At 37.6% G+C, this 18,863-nt stretch overlaps 1 protein-coding gene across 2 annotated transcripts in view; it reads right to left on the bottom strand.

Annotated features, from left to right (window-relative positions):
* Positions 1-321: 321 nt before the first annotated feature.
* IFT74 (intraflagellar transport 74) overlaps positions 322-18,863 on the bottom strand; it is a 44,545-nt gene continuing 26,003 nt past the window's right edge. The window contains exons 14-20 of one of the 2 annotated variants that reach the window (XM_081321776.1): positions 16,888-16,941; positions 15,389-15,486; positions 12,508-12,634; positions 9,088-9,251; positions 4,986-5,111; positions 3,583-3,643; positions 322-1,527 (exon numbers count right to left, since the gene is read on the bottom strand). In XM_081321776.1, coding sequence (XP_081177902.1) covers positions 1,412-1,527; positions 3,583-3,643; positions 4,986-5,111; positions 9,088-9,251; positions 12,508-12,634; positions 15,389-15,486; positions 16,888-16,941 — 746 coding nt within the window. In that variant the 3' untranslated portion in view covers positions 322-1,411. Of the gene's footprint in view, positions 1,528-3,582; positions 3,644-4,985; positions 5,112-9,087; positions 9,252-12,507; positions 12,635-15,388; positions 15,487-16,887; positions 16,942-18,863 lie in introns of those variants that run through there. The other variant, XM_081321777.1, reaches the window with a different exon arrangement.

The raw sequence follows: 18,863 nt of genomic DNA, 5'->3' as shown, positions 1-18,863 counted from the left end.
GTCAAGTTCTAGTCTAAGGAAACTCATTTGAATGATTTTGGGCAATCACTGACTTAATACTAAATCATTAGGTGGTTTCTTTAGAGCTTAGTATAATATGTAATGCTGTCAATGATGGTGAAGCCATTGGTTTGTTTGACTAACCATTTGGAAATGAGCTACTGGGTCCCATCAGGATATAAGTGATATCATTTGTACTACAGAGACAAAATGGAGACATACAAGTGTGCCATCCTGAAAACTTAAGAGGAAAGTCAGGAAATAAATGAAATAATAAAAATGGCCTTTGATTCATGACACAAAGAATCAATATAATAACAATGCAACAATCTAATAAGAACAAAAAGCCAAAATCTGTTAGAAATAGTTCCAAATACTTTTTTTTTTTAAAAAAAATGGACTACATTTTTATTATTTTACATTAACTAATCTGTGTAACGATTCCTGCATCTCTCAGAAAATAGCATGTTACTGACCTTCCATGGGATAGATAAAAGCAACATGAAAAAGCTATTATAACTGGCCTGTTGGTATCAGTCAGATAAACTAGTAACACATTTTTGCTCTGCTTTTCTTATTCGGGCTTATCAATGGGGGTGTTACAAACAGAACATTAGTCACCGAAGGATCTCTTAGGAACAAGGGAGATGGGTCAACAAGAAGAGCTGATTTGGATTTTGCTCATTCAGGATGACTCCCTTTTCAACATAGTGCTTCGGGTTTGCCATTTTCTGGATCCCGTGGGGAGTTTTATCCTCCTACAGCAAGAATGTGACTCCATAAGAACCTCATACACTTCAGATAGAAAGAATGCTGTGAATTTTTCAAGTTAGGCAGCTTATTTCAAGCTGGAGCCCCTGGATTCCTCAGATACTAAGAGTTAAGAAGTCATTTCTTAAGATATTTGTTTTGCTACATGTGACTTTTACCGCATACTTTTTTGGGGGGGAAAATACAGGATGATTTCTCCTTAAATTTATTTAATATCCTCAATATCCACCTTAAACACAATTCAGTGTAGAACAATTCTGACATAGCGAGATAAAACAGAAATATAGAACCATAACATTTGCTGCTTTTGCAGTTACAACTTTAAGGAGAACCTTAAGCACTACAGTGTACTTGCCATCACACTGTTTTCTAAAATGATGTAAATCAAACTATATTGCTTATTTAACAAAGCAAAGCAAGTGTAAATTAAAGAATCTCCCTTGAACAATTGTTTTATAATACAGAGTTAACTCAAAGGAAAGCAAACCAATGTTGCTAGCCTATCATGCTCCCTAGAATACATGAAAAAAGGCACACAGGTTACACTAATGTGAACTGGACTGCCTTCAAATGCCAACATTCTTCAAAATAACTGTACATAGCCCTTAATTTGGTCCATCCAGGATAGGTAGATGTAGGATCAGTTCTTGCTGCTCTGTAAAGCTTCTATTATAGTTTTGTTATATTCTGCAACTTCCTTCATCACATTCTTCATTATGGCCCGGTAGTCACTCTCCTGGCTTTTTGTAGCGATAACTGATTATATCAATTAAGGAAAAAGTTCTCCAGTAAATATAAAAGCTACCAATAAGAAACCACGCTAACTCCTAATATCTAAAGAACTGAAGCCATATCGGGGGGGGGGGGGAATTAGATATCTATCTTTTTTTTTTTGAGTGTATCATTTTGCCAGGCAGAAAAAAGGCATTCAGGTTGAGAAAAATCAGGGCGAGTTTTCAACAAGATTTGTTCTCAGTTAATAGCAAATTAAGCCAGCTATTGCCCCCGACAATGTGGCAGCAGGTTAAGCTGTTGTGATAACTCTTGATTTCAGGTTAAACCTCACACGATTCAATTAGCAAAAATTATTCATTTCTAAAAAAAAAATCAATAACCACCTCTGAGGGAAAAGGAAGATCTGCAGAACTTCCATATATGTGATAGAAATTTATATAATGTATAAACAGCCTGCCCTTCCCCTCATCCCCTATCCTATCATGTTCCAGGATCAAGAAATTGAAAATAGGTCTGATCCACCGAATAGGCACATTCATACTGTACAATACAGAAAGATGCTTAAAAATCACAGGCAAGCAAGTACAGTTCTTTTTTCCTGTCATGATTTAGTGTGTTCACACCTGGATTTACCACTGATGCCAGCTGTAAAAATAAGATAGGCCAGATGTTAAATTACATCATGCCCCTGTGTACAGGGCTGTACGTGATACTACCATCCCTCCACTTTGTGCGCTATGTATATCCAATAGTCAGTGCCACTGATGCTAAGCATCCTAAAGGCCCTTATTACACTGAACATTGGTACAGCTTCGCCCTCACTGTAACTTCATTGACTCTTTTTGGCCAAGAAAGAGAAAAGATTTTTTTTTTAAAAAAAAAAAAACTCTGTAGGTGTGATCACAGAGAATTCACTGTTACACAAAGCCTACTCAGCAGTGAGAAGGAACATGTCAAGCTCCAGGGAAATCAGGAGATCCGGGCAGTTCAAATGTGTATAAAGGTTTATTGTAAGCTTAAGCTCTCTACAAGAATCTGAACTACTAATGGTCATGGGAAATTAGCAGGGGTTAAGAATAGAAAGGGACACGGTGGCTCAGTGGGTTAGGATGCTGAGCTTGTCGATCAGATAGTCGGCAGTTTGGCGGGTTGAATCGTCCCAGCTTCTGCCAACCTAGCAGTTCGAAAGCACGTAAAAATGCAAGTAGAAAAATAGGGACCATTACAGTGGGAAGGTAACAGCGTTCCGTGCGCCTTTGGCGTCTAGTCATGCCGGCCACATGACCACGGAGACGTCCTCGGACAAACACTGGCTCTTCGGCTTTGAAACGGAGATGAGCACCGGCCCCTAGAGTTGGAAACTACTAGCACACATGTGCGGGGGAACCTTTACCTTTACCTTTAAGAATAGAAAGGAATTTAAGATGGGCTGGACTTGTGGATGCAAAGGGACTCATGACTGATGACACATTTAACCCCCCTCCCTTGGGTTCAGCCTGGTCATCTGCTACAGTACAGTGGAAACACATATGCCATTGGTAAATTCATGCTTGCTGTAGTTATCTGGAAATCCACCCCAGAAAATGGCCGACTGGTAAGAACATTCAGTCTCGCAACTACTCATTACCCATCTGAAGCTTCTATTGGTCAAATAAACCCAATAAACCTTGTAACAAAGAAGCAACCATCACCTATTCTAAACCAACTGCTGTATTTAACCATATTACTGTGGACTTTAACTCTCAGAATTCCTCAGCCAGCTTTGCTTAAAAGTTGCCACGGTTGGAGACCCCTGCATTACACAACAAGTAGATTATATTTTTGTTTCGCCGTGATCTGAGAAGGTAGACAACATTCAACAAGTCTCAATTTATGCACTGGTTTTACCTTATTATTAAACTTGGTGTAATTTGTAAGTGACTGATGTGTGCTGGTCAGAAAAAAGAAATATGAACCAAATTTATTCAGAATAAATGTCAGTACAGCTTAATAAAGGCTGATGCTTTGCAGGAAGCAATAGTGACACTTTGCAATATTTGACAACAGCAATACTATTTCTGAAAACGAGAAGGATACATTCTTTCATAACAAAATTATTTTGTTCATGGTGTTGCCACTTCCTTTCCAGATTGGTAAGCTGAAGGTAGAAAACAAAGAATATGGTAACAATAGGACTGAAAATTGTATTTTTTAACACAAGACTGACCTCCCTTCTATTCAACTGTTTAGCTATGTTGCTTAAGCATTCGACTAATTGCAGTGTAATCTTCTCTCTCTGTACGTACTTATGTGGTTGCATGTATGCATGTGCGTTTGTGCACACACACGTACATAAACATAAAGGTTTAATGGTTAGGGTACTGGCTTAGAAACCAGGATAGTGCAAGTTCTAGTCCTGCTTCAGATGAACTTGTGGGCCAGTCATTCTCTCTCAGCCCAACCCACCTCACCTCACCTCACCGAGTTGTCATTGTGAGGAAAATAGGAGGAGGAAAGAGTATCATAGATGTTCACCATCTTGAGTTATTTATAAAAACAAGGAATACAGGTTAAAAATCAAATAAAGACACACAAACCTGTTTTTATAGTGACAAACTATTAAAACAACAACTCATCACAATGAACTTTGTTTTATGTAAGGCACAGAATTTTCCTAATCTGTTTTTTTTTGGAGGGGGGGTTGGGGGGGGAGAGGGGTCAGTAATTATTTCCAAAATATCTTACACATATTAAACTATAGTATGCTCGGCACTATGAGGGAGAAACTTCCCTCACTTCCATAGCTGAATTTCCTGTCTGATGGCAGAATGTGCGATTAAGAACCGGTCTGTGCTGAGAATAGTCTAACACAATAAGTTAAACAGAGGAATTTTAGCCATTCCGCTGAGCATAAATAACAAGGTTATATGGCTATTATATTTATGGCTGTTTCCTAAAAATACTAGCAACAGTTTGCTTGCCTGATATTACCGTTCAAACCTTTGGAGCCAAAACATGTAGGCTCCTTACAATGAAACTTTCGAAAACACTGCGTGGAAGTCAACATGTTTACTTTAAGAATATCTCACAGTAAATGGAAAATGAGAATATAAGCCACTGTACACATCAAAACAACAATTGCCCATTAATATTTGTGTTGGAAAAGCACTTTAAATTTTATTTACCAGTAAACTTTGAGACACCAAGTACTGAACAACAAGCATCATACGTTTTAGAATTAATTGTTTTCTGTGGCATGTTCAGCATCAAAAGTTATCAATCCATATGATAAAATTTTATAGAGCTTCCACATACCCTATAATATATTATTCCAATACAGTAGCCACTATGTTCATTTCAGAAAGTTGAGTTCCATCCTCCTATTTAATTCAAATCTGCCATCAGATGTATTTACTATAAAATACATCATGTGTCCCCAGATGTTAAAACACTTGTCTCAAGAAGTTTTGAAGCAATTCAGTGTATCTGTAACAATTTACCTGTGAATGTGTTTCATTCTCCTGGAGCTGCAACTTTAGGCCTTCATATTGTCTATTCAAATGTTCCATAATTTTCTTGAATGCATCCCGGTGTTTGGTTAACCTTTCTTTCTCTTCTTGGAGTTTCTTAGCATGAGAAAATAATACAAAGTCAAACCACTCAAGGAGGAAAAAAGTACTTTTGTTTATAATCAAGTCTGTAGCACAGCGTATTCCGTAAAGACCACATAAAATGAAATAAAACTGATTTTTCCGAGTATGACTGAAGCGATCAACCTTTGGTTTTACGTTATTCTATTTTTTAACAAGTGAAAAAATAGAAACCTGAAGATTTGCGTGAATTCTGACTTCTAATTTCTTTAGAAATTCATACCTTTTCTGTGAATCATTTCTTTCTCTTTCCCTATGTTCGGGCACTCACTGTAGATTTAATTTTGATTCCCAGCCAGTGTTTATGAACACATTGGCTTCTGCTATTTTTTCCTAGCTTTTACTTTCTAACACATTTCCTCTTCTCATAAAAACTTTTGTTCAATGTAATAAATGGTACTTAAATGCTGAAACACTTGATATAAATAATGCACAATTAGAATAAATGATCTAAGGGATTACAGGGTCATAAAAAGGGAGGTACTATTACAGATCTATCAGAAAGATAAGAGTAGGGTAAAACTGGAATGGTTTAATAACATATTGAAGGAGGATACAACAAAGTCCAATTCCTCTGACTCAAATTAAGCACGTTCTCCGATAAAACTTCAACGGGGGAACAGCTCTTAGCATGAATGGGAAACAGAAGGGATTTAAATCTAGACTGCATTTATCAGTTACCAAATATTTTTTTAAAATGGCTGAAATGAATCTGCAGTATTTTTTTCCATTGGGGAAAGCGTGGCACAAAACCATCACACTTTTTAATCTATTAAAGCTAGGAACAAAAGGAGCTGTCACAAAACGGGACGCACTGCTGTCGTACAGGGTAAGAAAAACACAAAAGGATGAACAGTGCTTCAGAAAAAAATGCAAGTGCAAAAAGTATAGGCATGGTTGTTTATCTAGTGCACAGAGTTATTGTCACAGAGCAGTGTTCGTGGAAAGAATTTCACTAGCTGCTGATTTAACTGAGTTTAAAGTGTTAGCCTTAATGTATCTATAAAACTTTATTATGAGTTCTCTAAATTAAATGTCATATTATGGATCCAAGGAAATGTGCCCTTTCTGTCACAGCCCCTCCCCTTTAGAATAGCATTCCCAGAGATATATATGTATGGCTCCTACTTTTCCAGTCTTTTCTAAGTCCCTTAAGACGTGGTTCTGCTTCTGGGACTGGGTTTAGGGTGTTTTTGGACCCCACTTCTCTGGCTTCCCCCCCCAGATTTTGTGAATGCTACTGTTCTTAAATTGTCCAGGAAGTTATGTTTCATTAGGCTACGTTTTAACTGTGTTTTAATTATACATTTGATATTCTGAAAGATCCCAAGAGTTTTCTTGGAATTATGGTTAGGGTTATGTCTGCATCATATCAGAGTGCTTCCTGCTTATGTCTATCAGACACCTCCTTAGTTGTGTCACATCCTGCAGACCTTTGCCTGGCAGGAACAGGATTTTTTGCATTGTGTCTTTCTGTTGAACGACAGGAGATAAGCCACCTATTTTATTTTTTTATTTTATTTTTATTTTATTTCCATTTATATCCCGCCCTTCTCCAAAGACTCAGGGCGGCTTACAAGCTTAGCAGTAGCCTTCATTCTATGTATATGCCTGCTTATTAGGGCTTTCACACACACCCCAAGTGGCATTATTACAAAGTCAGCTTAATTGCCCCCAACAATCTGGGTCCTCATTGGTAAAATGAGGAAGGATGGAAGGCTGAGTCAACCTTGAGCCTGGTGGGATGCGAACCTGCACTAATTGCAGGCAGCTGGTGTTACTTAAGGAGGCATTAGCCCACTGCTCCACCAAGGCTCTTAATTTTACTCATTTTGGGATTCCAACATTTTATATTTATTTGATACGCCACTATTTTATGTTGTACCTTATTTACCCATTTATTAAAATGTTATTTGCTGTTTATTGCAATCATAATGCCAAGTAGGAATACCACAGAAATAGAACTAGAATTCACCATATAATTTAGTACTATAAATTATGATAACATACAGTACTTAAGCTAAGAAAACAGTCAATACAAACACTGGCGAAGGCGGAATAAAACCCAGGTGAATTCCATGCCAAACACCATTAGCATTTAACCTAACTTCAATTTTGTATTTTATATTTTAAATTGTATGTCACAGAGCATGCCTTGATTTTAACTGGCTTCTGACATGAATAAATATAGCAAACAAACATAATATGAAGCTATTTTGTATTGCTGGCAGCATGCAAACTCTTTACATTATCATTTACACCAAGTGCATCTCCTGGCAAGCACTTTTAGTTCTGTAAGGCGAGGAAATAATAGTTGGGATAGACTGAAGATGCACCTTCTTACAAAAAGGAAAAAAAGCAACGGGAAAGTTTATTTGGAAACAACTGATCCCCACTGCAAGAGAAAAGAGGGAGAATCTGTTTTCGTTGGCTTCATTTATCACCCATTCTAACCATCCGTTCCTACAAGGAAGCACCACTAATTTTAACAGCATTTCTTTCAAGTGAGAAAACGTTTGGCTGTATAAGGAAAAAAATGAAAGGCTATTTTTTTTAAAGAAAATAGTTTAAGGCCTTTTCAGTTTTAGGCATAAAGTACTTTCTAAGCAAGCACTGATACTTTTAAAGTCTTTTTTTTAAAAAAAAAACCAGTCTATTAAACTTCTACTGGGAAGAATGGGAAGCCATCTGAAGCAGCTGGCTGGCATCTTGAGTTGCAGCAGTAAATATGTGAGGATCACAATTATTTTGAGTTATTACTGACCCATTCGAATGCCTCTGCCGTGCTCAGTTGGGATAGGATTAGGGGAAACAGCCCTGCCTTATTTCACTGGGCCGTTAACAGTGCAAGCCCTACTAGAAGCGGCGGAGCATAGTCCTCCAAAAGTGAGCATAAGGCAGCAGTTTCTATAGATAGGTTTTAGGAGGTTGAAGACGCGTTAATGCCAAATAGTTTAGTCTGCATTTGGAAGAACTGGTTCTCATGCATATTTCCCAATTGTGGTTTTTTTTTAAAGAGTCGTCACACAGAAGAGAGAAAGTGAACTTATTCTCATTGCCCCAGAAGGCAGAATCGGAACCAGTGGCTTAAAACTATAGGTAATCCTCATTTACAGGTAGTCCTCCACTTACAACAGTTTATGACTATTCGAAGTTACAACAGCACTGGAAAAAAGGACTTACGGCCGTTTTCCAGATTTACGACGATGGAGCACCCCCAGGGTCACAGGATAAACGTTCAATGCTTGACAACTGACCCATATTGATGACGGTTGCCGTGTCCCTGGGGTCAGGTGATCCTCTTTTGCAACCTTCTGACAAGCAAAGTCAATGGGGGAAGCCAGATTCACTTAACAGCCGGGTTACTAATTTAACAACTGCAGTGATTCGCTTAACAATCGTGGCGAGGAAAGTTGTAAAATGGGACAAAATTCACTTAACCAATGTTTTGCTTAGCAACAAAAATCCGGGGCTCAATTGTGGTCGTCAGTCGAGGATTACCTGTATCAACCACAACTGGAACTGGCAACTTGGCCTTTAAGCGGGATCACCGCTAAGTGAAACTTCGACTGCGCTTACGTTTTTTTACTTCAGTTTTCCTTTGGTTTACAGATGTGCGGAGGTCATAAATGCGAGAACTGGTTGCAAAGCTACTGTTTCCTCCCCACTGAAAAGAGTCGCTAAACAAGGCAGTTGCTAAAGGGAACTGCCTATAGTACATAAGAAAACTGGACTAGACAACAGGAGGAATTTCCTGACTCTTATCATCCAGCGGAATAGGCTACCACACAAAGTGCCACGTTCTCCTTCGCCAGATGTCTTCAAAGAGAGGCTTGGTGATCATCTGTCAGAGATATTCTAGTAGATCCAGTACTGAGCACGAATTTGATTAAATGACTCCCAATATCCCTTGCAACTCTACAAGGGTTTTAGGATTTGAACTGCCAATTACCTTTTTCTTTTCTTCTCCTGCTGTTTTCAGAGCAGGCAGATTGTTATACACTTCCAGGTCCTTGTTCATCTGTTCAATTTTTTCTTTGAGTGAATTTAGTTCATCGACCATCTTTCCCTCCAATAATCCCATCTTCTGGAGGTCCATCTGGAGTCGCTGACTATCTACAACAAAGGGAAACGGTCTAGGATGCATTACTGACATGCAGTAAGATTTATTTTCCATTACAGAAAATATTTACTTATCCAAGAAGACAACCAAGTCCGGCTTGCCTTATTCACCCTGGCATCGATCCAGTAAAGCTCTCAAGAATGTTATCTTTTGCATACAAATATCCATTATCTGATGAACTATCAGTATGGCAAAGACTGGTGCTGAAATAACTTTACTGCCTGCAGCAAAAGCTGCCAAACTGAAATTAAGATTGTTACGCTTCACTTTTATTTGTGAATAAAATGAAGAACAATAAAAAAAATAATAATTCCATTGCCTTCTTTAGCTTTAAACTATCCAAAATGTGATAAACTCCTAATAATTGTGCTGGTAATTTAGAAGAAGAAGAGAAAAAAAAGCAGATTACTATAATTGAAGCGTTCAGATAAAAGCCGATCCTTTGTATAACAATTTTGTTGACCCGCAATAGAATCCATCTGGTATACAGCTTTGAGGCTGTATTTTTAAAAAATGTTTTTAAATATTGAACTTACATCCAGCTACTACCCAGTGCACCCTGCGGTCTGACCATTTTATTGTAAAATAGACCTGATAACACCAAACCCTTATAGTCCAAAATTTGAATCTCTTCTGCATGATCTCATCTGGGAATTTCAGGCAGCCCCATTTACACCTCAGAGTTACCTGAGTTTATATTTTAGATTGAAATATTTTTTTAGGCTTCAACGCAAGATACCGAGGTATCAAATTAGTAGGCTGGAGAAAGTAGTGCATATCGTCATGACTTAAAATCCTCATGGTGTATTGTTAATGCCTTTCTTAGATATGGTTTAACTCCTTGTCTCAGAACTGGGCAATCTGCGCTCCTGTCTGGCCTTCTGCTTTGAGGATATGTGGCTTGTGCTCCACAGTAATGATTGCAGGATTCAAAATCCTGCATTGAGGAATGTCTGGGAATTGAAAAAAAGTAGAGTCATGGCTATTTTAAATTAATTTTTAATTTTTTTTAAAAAAAGAAATTATTGGGGATGGTCCCATAGTCAGCCAGATGTTCCTATTGGATTTGACATTTTTCTACACCTATCTAAGTCCTTCCCAAGGACCTGGGATAGGTAGATGTTTGTTGTTTAATAATATGAAAGGTATTGTTGCAGCATGTCAGTTTTTCCAAGCAAAGCTCCCTGTTCCAATTAACCGATGGTGATTTTGTCAATGCCGATGATCAGTGCTGATGCTATTCAAGTGGTATTCTAAATGTTTTGGAATTGCATCCAAGGCATCTATTACAATACTTTTACTATTTCTTTTTCTGCTGAACAATTGTTCGCACACCTGGTGAAGAACATCCAAATTCCAGATTCCTGTCTAAAACCATAGAAAGCTGCTGCTAAACAGTATAAGCGATATCAAGAGAGCAACAATTTGACTTTTTTGCTGAACAATCTGGAGAAGGTACGAATTTTCTTCATCCAAATACCATCCTAGAGTAAAAAAAAAAAAGGAAAGGAAAAGGGGGAAAAAAACAACAACCCTTCTCTCTGGGAAGAGACAGGAAGAGGATGCAGTCCAGTTCCTTCTGATATGCCACTAAGTCACAGACTTCAGCAAGCCGTGTGTACATAGTAGCAAATTCTGAGACAAAATTGCTTTTGTGCTTTGACCTAGGGAAACGTTAGTGGGAAATGCTGCCATCAGCAAATCTGTTTACTCGCATAAGTTTCCTTTAAGGAGTGAAAAGCAGACTACTCTGTAGTGGTATTTTACACAAAGAGGGAACGTGTAGCCTTGAAGAACTTTTCTAAAATATGGAAGACTGGTTACTAAGCAAACAGCAAAGTGTAGGTAGTAAACGACATGGTTTCAAGACCAGCACAGTCTCACCCTTTTATGGTTGGTTAAACAAACCAGCAACCAGAGTAATAGACTAAGCAGTTTAAGACAGCTAAAACAGAATAAAAAATGGTCTTACTCGCCTGCCTTTTTCATCTTCCCTTTAAATTACATCTCATTTATTTGTTTTACAGTGCGATTCTTGGTTTTAAGACCTGGCTAAGAGAACAATTCCAGATGCACAATTCAGATATAACAGAAACTATGAATCTATAATGAACTCCACAAATCTTCCCATTCAGAATGCACAGAAAGTATAGGTAAAGGTAAAGGTTCCCCCGCACATGCGTGCTAGTCGTTTCCGACTCTAGGGGCCGGTGCTCATCTCCGTTTCAAAGCCAAAGAGCCAGCGTTTGTCCGAGGACGTCTCCATGGTCATGTGGCCGGCATGACTAGACGCCAAAGGCGCACGGAACGCTGTTGCCTTTCCACCGGAGTGGTCCCTATTTTTCTACTTGCATTTTTACCTGCTTTCGAACTGCTAGGTTGGCAGAAGCTGGGATGAGCAACAGGCGCTCACTCTGTTACGCGGCACACGGGATTCAACCCGCCAAACTGCCGACCTTCTGATCGACAAGCTCAGCGTCCTAACCCACTGAGCCACCGCGTCCCTTACTCTCCATACAGAAAGTATGCAGAGTAACAAAATGGTTTGTTACTAATGTATCTGAAAATTGCTAACCCTTTTATTTTTATTCACAATCAGTAAAAATCACAATGCCTTGCAACATTCTTTGGTGCCCAACAGCTTCTGGAATATGTAAGTAAAACTCCTATTTGAAATTATTTTGAAAGAGTATATCCGTATGTTTAGGGAAATCAGCAGTACGGGTAGTCCTTGACTGAACAACAGCTCATTTAGTGACCGTTCAAAGTTACAACGGCACCAAGAAAAGTGACTTATGACCAGTTTTCACATTTATGACCTTTGAAGCCACCTCATGATCACCTGATTGAAATTCAGATGCTTGACAAGTGGTTCATTACTTATGACGGTTGCTGTGTCCCAGGATTAGGGGATCACCACTTGCAACTTTCTGACAAGCAAACTGTGTTGCTACCTTAGCACCTGCAGTGACTCCTTTCACAACGGTGGCAAGAAAAGTCACAAAATGGGGCAAAACTCACTTGACAAATGTCTCACTTCACAACAGAAATTTTCGTCTCAATTGTGGTCGTACGTCGAGGACTACCTGTATTTGCCTGATTCTCTACCAGTTTCAAAAAAAAATTGTATAAATATATGTGGTAAAGTATAAACTGTGAAATAGCTGAGTCCTTGAGATATAAAAGGGGAAGAGTTATATATATTTTTTATAATGGAATAAATACATCTCAAATGTATTCCTGTCTTACCTGAACCCAGATTTCTAGCAGTACTCTGTGATTTTTGCATTTCACTTGACTTGAAAGTGAGATCTTCCTGCATGATCTTCAATTCTTGATTTGTTACAGAAGAGATCTGCTTCATACGACTTACATTCTGCACATTACAACAACAACAAAAAAAAACTTTCCAAATGTGTTGCCATGCCTAGAGGCTGATTAATGGGAAAACTTTTTTCCACAGCAATTATATCAATCACAGTTAATACCCTTAAGAAATGTAAACATTGGAGAATGCATCTCAAACAAAGCACTGCTGTGTTATCCGCACAAACGGTTTTATTACTTTACCTTACATAATGAGTCAAGGCTAAAGGCGAAGAAGATATTAAAGGCTTACATAATTTGAGGAAATTCAACACTAAGGATACAGATAGTCCTTGACGTACAACCACAACTGAAATCAAAATTTCTGTTGCTAGGCGAGACATTTGTTAAGTGAGTTTTGCCCGAGTTTACAACCTTTCTGGTCACAGTTGCTAAGTGAATCACTACAGTTGTTAATAACAAGGTTGTTTAAGTCAGGGGTCAGCAACCTGAAACAGTGAAAGAGCCACTCGGAACCGCTTCCCTCACAAAAGGAAAAACTGGGAGCCGTAAAAACTGTGTGCACATGCACGTACATGCGCGCATGCGCAGAACAGGGTTTGACTGAAGAGTGGAGCCAAGGCGAGATATGCACCTACCCTGCATATTTGAATTGATTGGTTGAACTTTTTAGTCCCACTTTTTTTTTTGACTGCACATGGCAGAGGACTGGGAGCCACAGGAGATGGCTGAAAGAGCCGCATGCGGCTCCGGAGCCGCGGGTTGCAGACCTGTGGTTTAAGTGAATCTGGCTTCCCCATTGACTATGCTCGTCAGAAGGTCTCAAAAGGGGATCACATGACCCTGGGACTCTGCAACCGTCATAAAGAAGAGTCAGTTGCTAAGGGTTTGAATGGGAACGCTGCAATGGTAGTACACGTGAAAAACGGTCATAAAGTCACATTTTCCAGTGCCACTGTAACTTTGAACAATCACTAAATGAACTGTTGTAAGTCAAGGACTACTCTGTAATTGTTTCTTGCAAAAAAACCCCTAACCCTTAAAGGCAGGGGTCTTCAAACTTGGCCCTTTTATGACTTGTGGACTTCAACTCCCAGAATTCCTCAGCCAGCAAAGCTGGGAGTTGAAGTCCACAAGTCATAAAAGGGCCAAGTTTGAAGACCCCTGCCTTAAGCTAAGAAAAACATCTTCACGGGTAATATATCCTAAAGGAAAACAGTTTCTAAAATGTTGATGGGACAATCAGATTTTACTTCAGAAATTCAGACAGCCCATTCTAAAGGAAGCTATTTTCACCATGACTTTTAAGAAGTTTCCAGTGAATTGACTTGTATCTGCAAAAGACCTAATAAAACACTGATAAATCTGATGTAAGGCACTTCTTAGGCAAGTATATGAAATGTAATTACTACATGCTTAAGTTGTGTTGGGGTGCTTTAGAAACATAAAAAGCATGTCTGACAATCACTGGGCTGTTTCACATCACATGCGATTGGTTGCAATCTGAGGTCATTTTTCTTTTTTTCAGGCCTAAGCCTAAGGTATCAAAAGAAGAAACAAAAATGATGGGGGGGGGGGGGAGAAAGAAAGCACAGAAGCAAGATCAATTCTACGGAATGATGACTTTCTATGAGCTATTTTAAAAACTCTGGAAATGTAACCACACCTTAAGGAAGTTAATTAATTAAAGTAATTAACACCAATGTTACAACAAACCAAAGAATTATTCTGCTATTCTAGTGGCTAGGATCTGTAACCGGCTTCAAATGCGTTTCAAAAAGATCTTGGTGTGAAAAACAGAAGTCACCATTTCAGGAAGCAAAAAGGCTAAAGCAAGGCTAGACCCTTCATTTGTTTTAACTGTGTTGACTTGAAAAATCTACACTGGGAAAGGAAGAAATCTCAGCGCCTTCTTTTGACTTCTCCAACCGTGGTTCACAGCCCTTAAGGAGGTCTGATAAAAGTGTAAGGGAGTCTGCGCTCACTCCCACGTTGTCTAGAGATGGAGCTTGCTAGTACCAGACCAAGCTGTATGCAGGATCCAGCTGCTGGAACATTCTTCAATAGCCTTTGCACTCACTGCATTTAACTCCCCATGAAACCCCCTACTCACTCCTGACTACTCTCCAACACAACACTCCTTTTCTTTCTATGCCAAGGAGACTCCTCCTGGGGGATAACACTGAGTGTGGATGTCCATTCCACCCAGTGAAATATTGCTTCTTCTTTCCTTTTTGCGATAGGAGACTGACATGCCCTACCTGCCTGTCTCTCTGGAGCATATCCTCTATGTGCTATAGTTGCGTAGGGTGGCTGCTCTCAAGATATGAAGACAGCCATTTTCCCTGGTGGCTGTTACTAGTGGGCACATCTCTTTCCTTCCTGTACCCATGTAAAATGGCTTCCTTCCTTCTTTCCTTCCTTCCTTCCTTCCTTCCTTCCTTCCTTCCTTCCTTCCTTCCTTCCTTCCTTCCTCTTTTACGTGCAGTTCATGGTGGGGAGGGAGATGTCACATAAATTCAAGGATTATGTTAGAGGGTCACAGCATCATAAAGTCTGAGAACTCTTGAAATCTAAATTACTGTTAGATTTACTCTTCTTTGCATTCTGCAGAAATGCAAGTACAGAGAGGTAAAAATTAAAACCTGTGTTATTATCAAATGGCTTTATTATTTAATAGTGTGATTTTCAATATTTAAAATTAAATAATAATTGTCTGGTTTTATTTTTTTTGAGAGAGAGATATATATTATCTGCATTTCCTTAACGGTAAATTAAGATTTCAAGAGGGATTACTTCTTACCCGACTTGAGTGCTCTAAAAGGGCCACAACATTGGCCTCTATCTCTGCTTTCCGTTCCAGTTCCTGGTTCTTTGTCTCTTCAAAAGATTCGAGAAAGTCTAAAAATGAAAAAAAAAAGATAGAGGAAGCTATTGTTTACAATAGGAAGAGCAGAGAAGTCCAGCAGCATTGCTTAACAATTGCACTTTGAATTTTAAGGGGTTTAAAAATATATAAAAAGGGAGTTTAAAATCAGATGATGATGATGAAAAATTAGTTTATATGAAAAAGTACAATGGTCACTCAATTGAATTATTCAACTGTCAGTTGAGCGCTATATGGCAAACTAGAAATAATAATATATACCAATTTTTAAGATATTCAATGCCTTAATTACATTCCAACTAGACTCCTGTAACACAATCCATTTATCTATTGTAACATAATTTCTGAAGAATATTCAAAAATTTAAGCAGAATGCTATCCCTTATTGATTGACTTTTTTCTAACAATAGCTTCACCGGCTACAATACTGTTTCTGAATCCAATTGGAAATGTTGATGACGATCCATAAAACCATATGTACATTCATATCAGACTGTATGAAAGATCCTGAACCTTAAGACTGCCTGGGGGATACCAATGTTCAAACAGAGGAATTCTTTACTAGGGGCTTCTGGATTTTGTAAATTCTTCCAAGCAAGTGTGGCAATTCCAGCAAAAATTAGGAGAATTGAGGTCATCCACACCACCACCCAAGATTGGGCAATAGCTCCCAACATTTACAAATTTTGTGTGACTGTTTAAACGGAAGAAAACATCCTTTCCTGAGTTTTTAACTAAGCCACAGTATGCCTGGAAGCTCCATACATCTCCCTGATAGCTGGAGAGCTTTCAGAAGCAAAGATTCAATATGGAGGGAAGCCGTGAGAGTGCAACTGCGGTATGACCATGGAACTTTAGCAATACTGAATGAAGCAGGATGCTCTTTTCTCACGGGGGGCTCCAAAATGTGTCTCGGTAGTTCCTATAGGTGCTGAGCAGCTCCTTACACAAAAGGGATCTGTTAAAATAGACTAAAGGCTTCCTTGTCAATTTCTCCGTGCAGAGTAACAACCTACAGAATTTCTGAAATGAAATTAACTTAAGAAATTAGTGCCCTTCGTTAGCCAAATGTTTCTGCTTTCCTTTAAAATATTTTTTTCATCACATAAGGAAGGATTTCAGTTTACTTTTAGCTTCCAATAATTTATCTGAAGTTCAGAGGACCCAAGTGGGAACCAATTTTTACCCTACGTGTTGCCATACACGCAGTCATCAAGTGGGAAACATAAAGAGTTGGACTTACCATTGAGACTGGCGTTCAGACCAAGGGACTGAGGATGCGGTCTTGTTCTCACTTGAGACTCAAGGACAAAACACTGCTAAGATTTTTTTCCTGAGTAGATCTATTGAAACGAATGTTTTCAGGGCCCTAAAGGCAACGTGTGTATTTTATATATGTTTATGGATCTACTTACTATCCATGCTTTCTTCTCTCTTCTTCAATTCTTTATATTTCAGATTTTTTTCACCTACAAAAAACAATTTAAAATTAAACATTTAATACTACCGTTATTTTGTATTGACAGATTAGAGTACAGGTAGACTTTGGTTAATGATGGTAACATTACTAAATGATGTGGTCAAAGTGTAAGGTCACATTATCTTATTCCTTAGCAATGGAAATCCCGGTAGTTCCCATTGCCATCATTAACCAAATCCCGCTGGTTGATTGGCGCCCCAATTCAAATCATTCCCGATTTGCTCCCTCGGAGCTGTTGAGCCTCACTTCTTAATTACTTTCAGAAATTGCTTTTTAACTGCTTTTAGTTACTAGGAATTTTTATAACAACAAGTTATGTTAGAGTACCAGGTGAATCTCCTTCAGTCCTTAGCAAAACTAAATAAATAAATACAAATTTAAGAACTTAGAAAAAATATTATTATTAATTTGGAATAAAAAGCAAAAGGGTGATTAGAATTTTGGTTTTGGCCAGTTATAAATGATCTATAAATTGATTAAGAGGCAAGGGAGACTGAAATAAAATTTTGAAATTAATTATAAAAATTCTTTATATGGGAAATTTCTCTTGAAGTCTTAAAAAAGTGATAGGATGGGACTTTGAAGGTTGGACACTAGAGGGAACCAGGAGATACTAAAAATCACAATTAAAGGAAAATAATACTTAGATTTGACTTACTAACATAGAATGGAGCAAAATAGTTTAACACTAAGTGTACTGAAGGATATTTGTGAACAATAACAATAACTTACTATTTGAACAAGCCGGCCTGGTCTAATGGATTTGGGGTATTTTTAATTTGTAATTTGTAATTATTTATTGTTAGGGCTAGATTAATTTAATCTTATTTTTAATTTTTGTATGTTGTATTTTTATTGCCCTGTACACCGCCCTGAGTCCTTTGGGAGAAGGGCGGTATAGAAATAAAATAAATAAAATAAAATAAAATAAAATAAAATAAAATAAAATAAAATAAGCCCAGAATTATAAGTAAGCTGTGTTTTAAAAATGTTGTGGAATAGGAACAAGTTTTATTGGATAAACTTGAGATTGAGTGGTTTTAAAAATGACAGGCTACAAAAACAATAATAAAAATCATCATAATTATTAAAGAGGATAAACAAATAACAAGTCAAGAGAACAATCTTGATAACTTTCCTATGTTGAATTTACAAAAGAGTTTTATTAAAGTTTTGAAGGTTTTTGTGAGAAGAGACAAAGAAAAAAATGAAAAAAGACCAAATTCTAGGATAGTATTTGAAGGGATAAAGGTCAAGATTGTTAAAAGGAAAAGGAAGGAAAACAAAGTGAGTTTAATTTGATCAAAGTTAAAGTAGAAATTGTTATCTCTGCAAACCCTTAATGGATTTTTGTGAGCAGGACTGAACAAGGTTTTAAAGATTTGTTTATGGATAAGAGATGAGAGATAGGTAGAAGAGAACATTTTTTAAAAAGTTTTTATTAATATTTTTAATACAATTCAAAAGTACTTATTCAACAAACATGTTGTCTGAGTTTATCATTCACTAATACAAATTAAATTCCTAATACCTTGTTTGTTTCTACAGCCACTGATAAAATAAGTCCCGTTTGAAAATATTCTGTCTTCTTTTTCTTTCAACCTCAGAATAAGTCTGTCCTATTCCACAGTCTAATATTGTTTTTAATTATTTCTTCCTCTTGTGGTATTTTAAGAAATGGTGAGTTACTGAAATTGTCTATACTTGTTGTGATAAAGGGAGAAATAATTTCTTTATATATTTTCTTTTTTGCTATATTATTTTTTCTTTCCTATTTGTTTTTGTCTTTTGTCTTTTTCACTTTCTTTTTCTTTTAATTTAATTTGCATTAGTTCTTCAATAGGTTAATAAAATTATTGGTACAAAAAACCTATTTTTAATGGCCACATTTGTAATATGGAGCAGCCTCCC

The sequence above is a fragment of the Vipera berus genome, assembly GCF_964194415.1.
Source record: "Vipera berus genome assembly, chromosome: 2".
Classification (NCBI taxonomy): Eukaryota; Metazoa; Chordata; class Lepidosauria; order Squamata; family Viperidae; genus Vipera; species Vipera berus.
The sequence above is the reverse complement of the archived record's forward strand: the minus strand, read 5'-3'. Positions and strand labels throughout refer to the sequence as shown.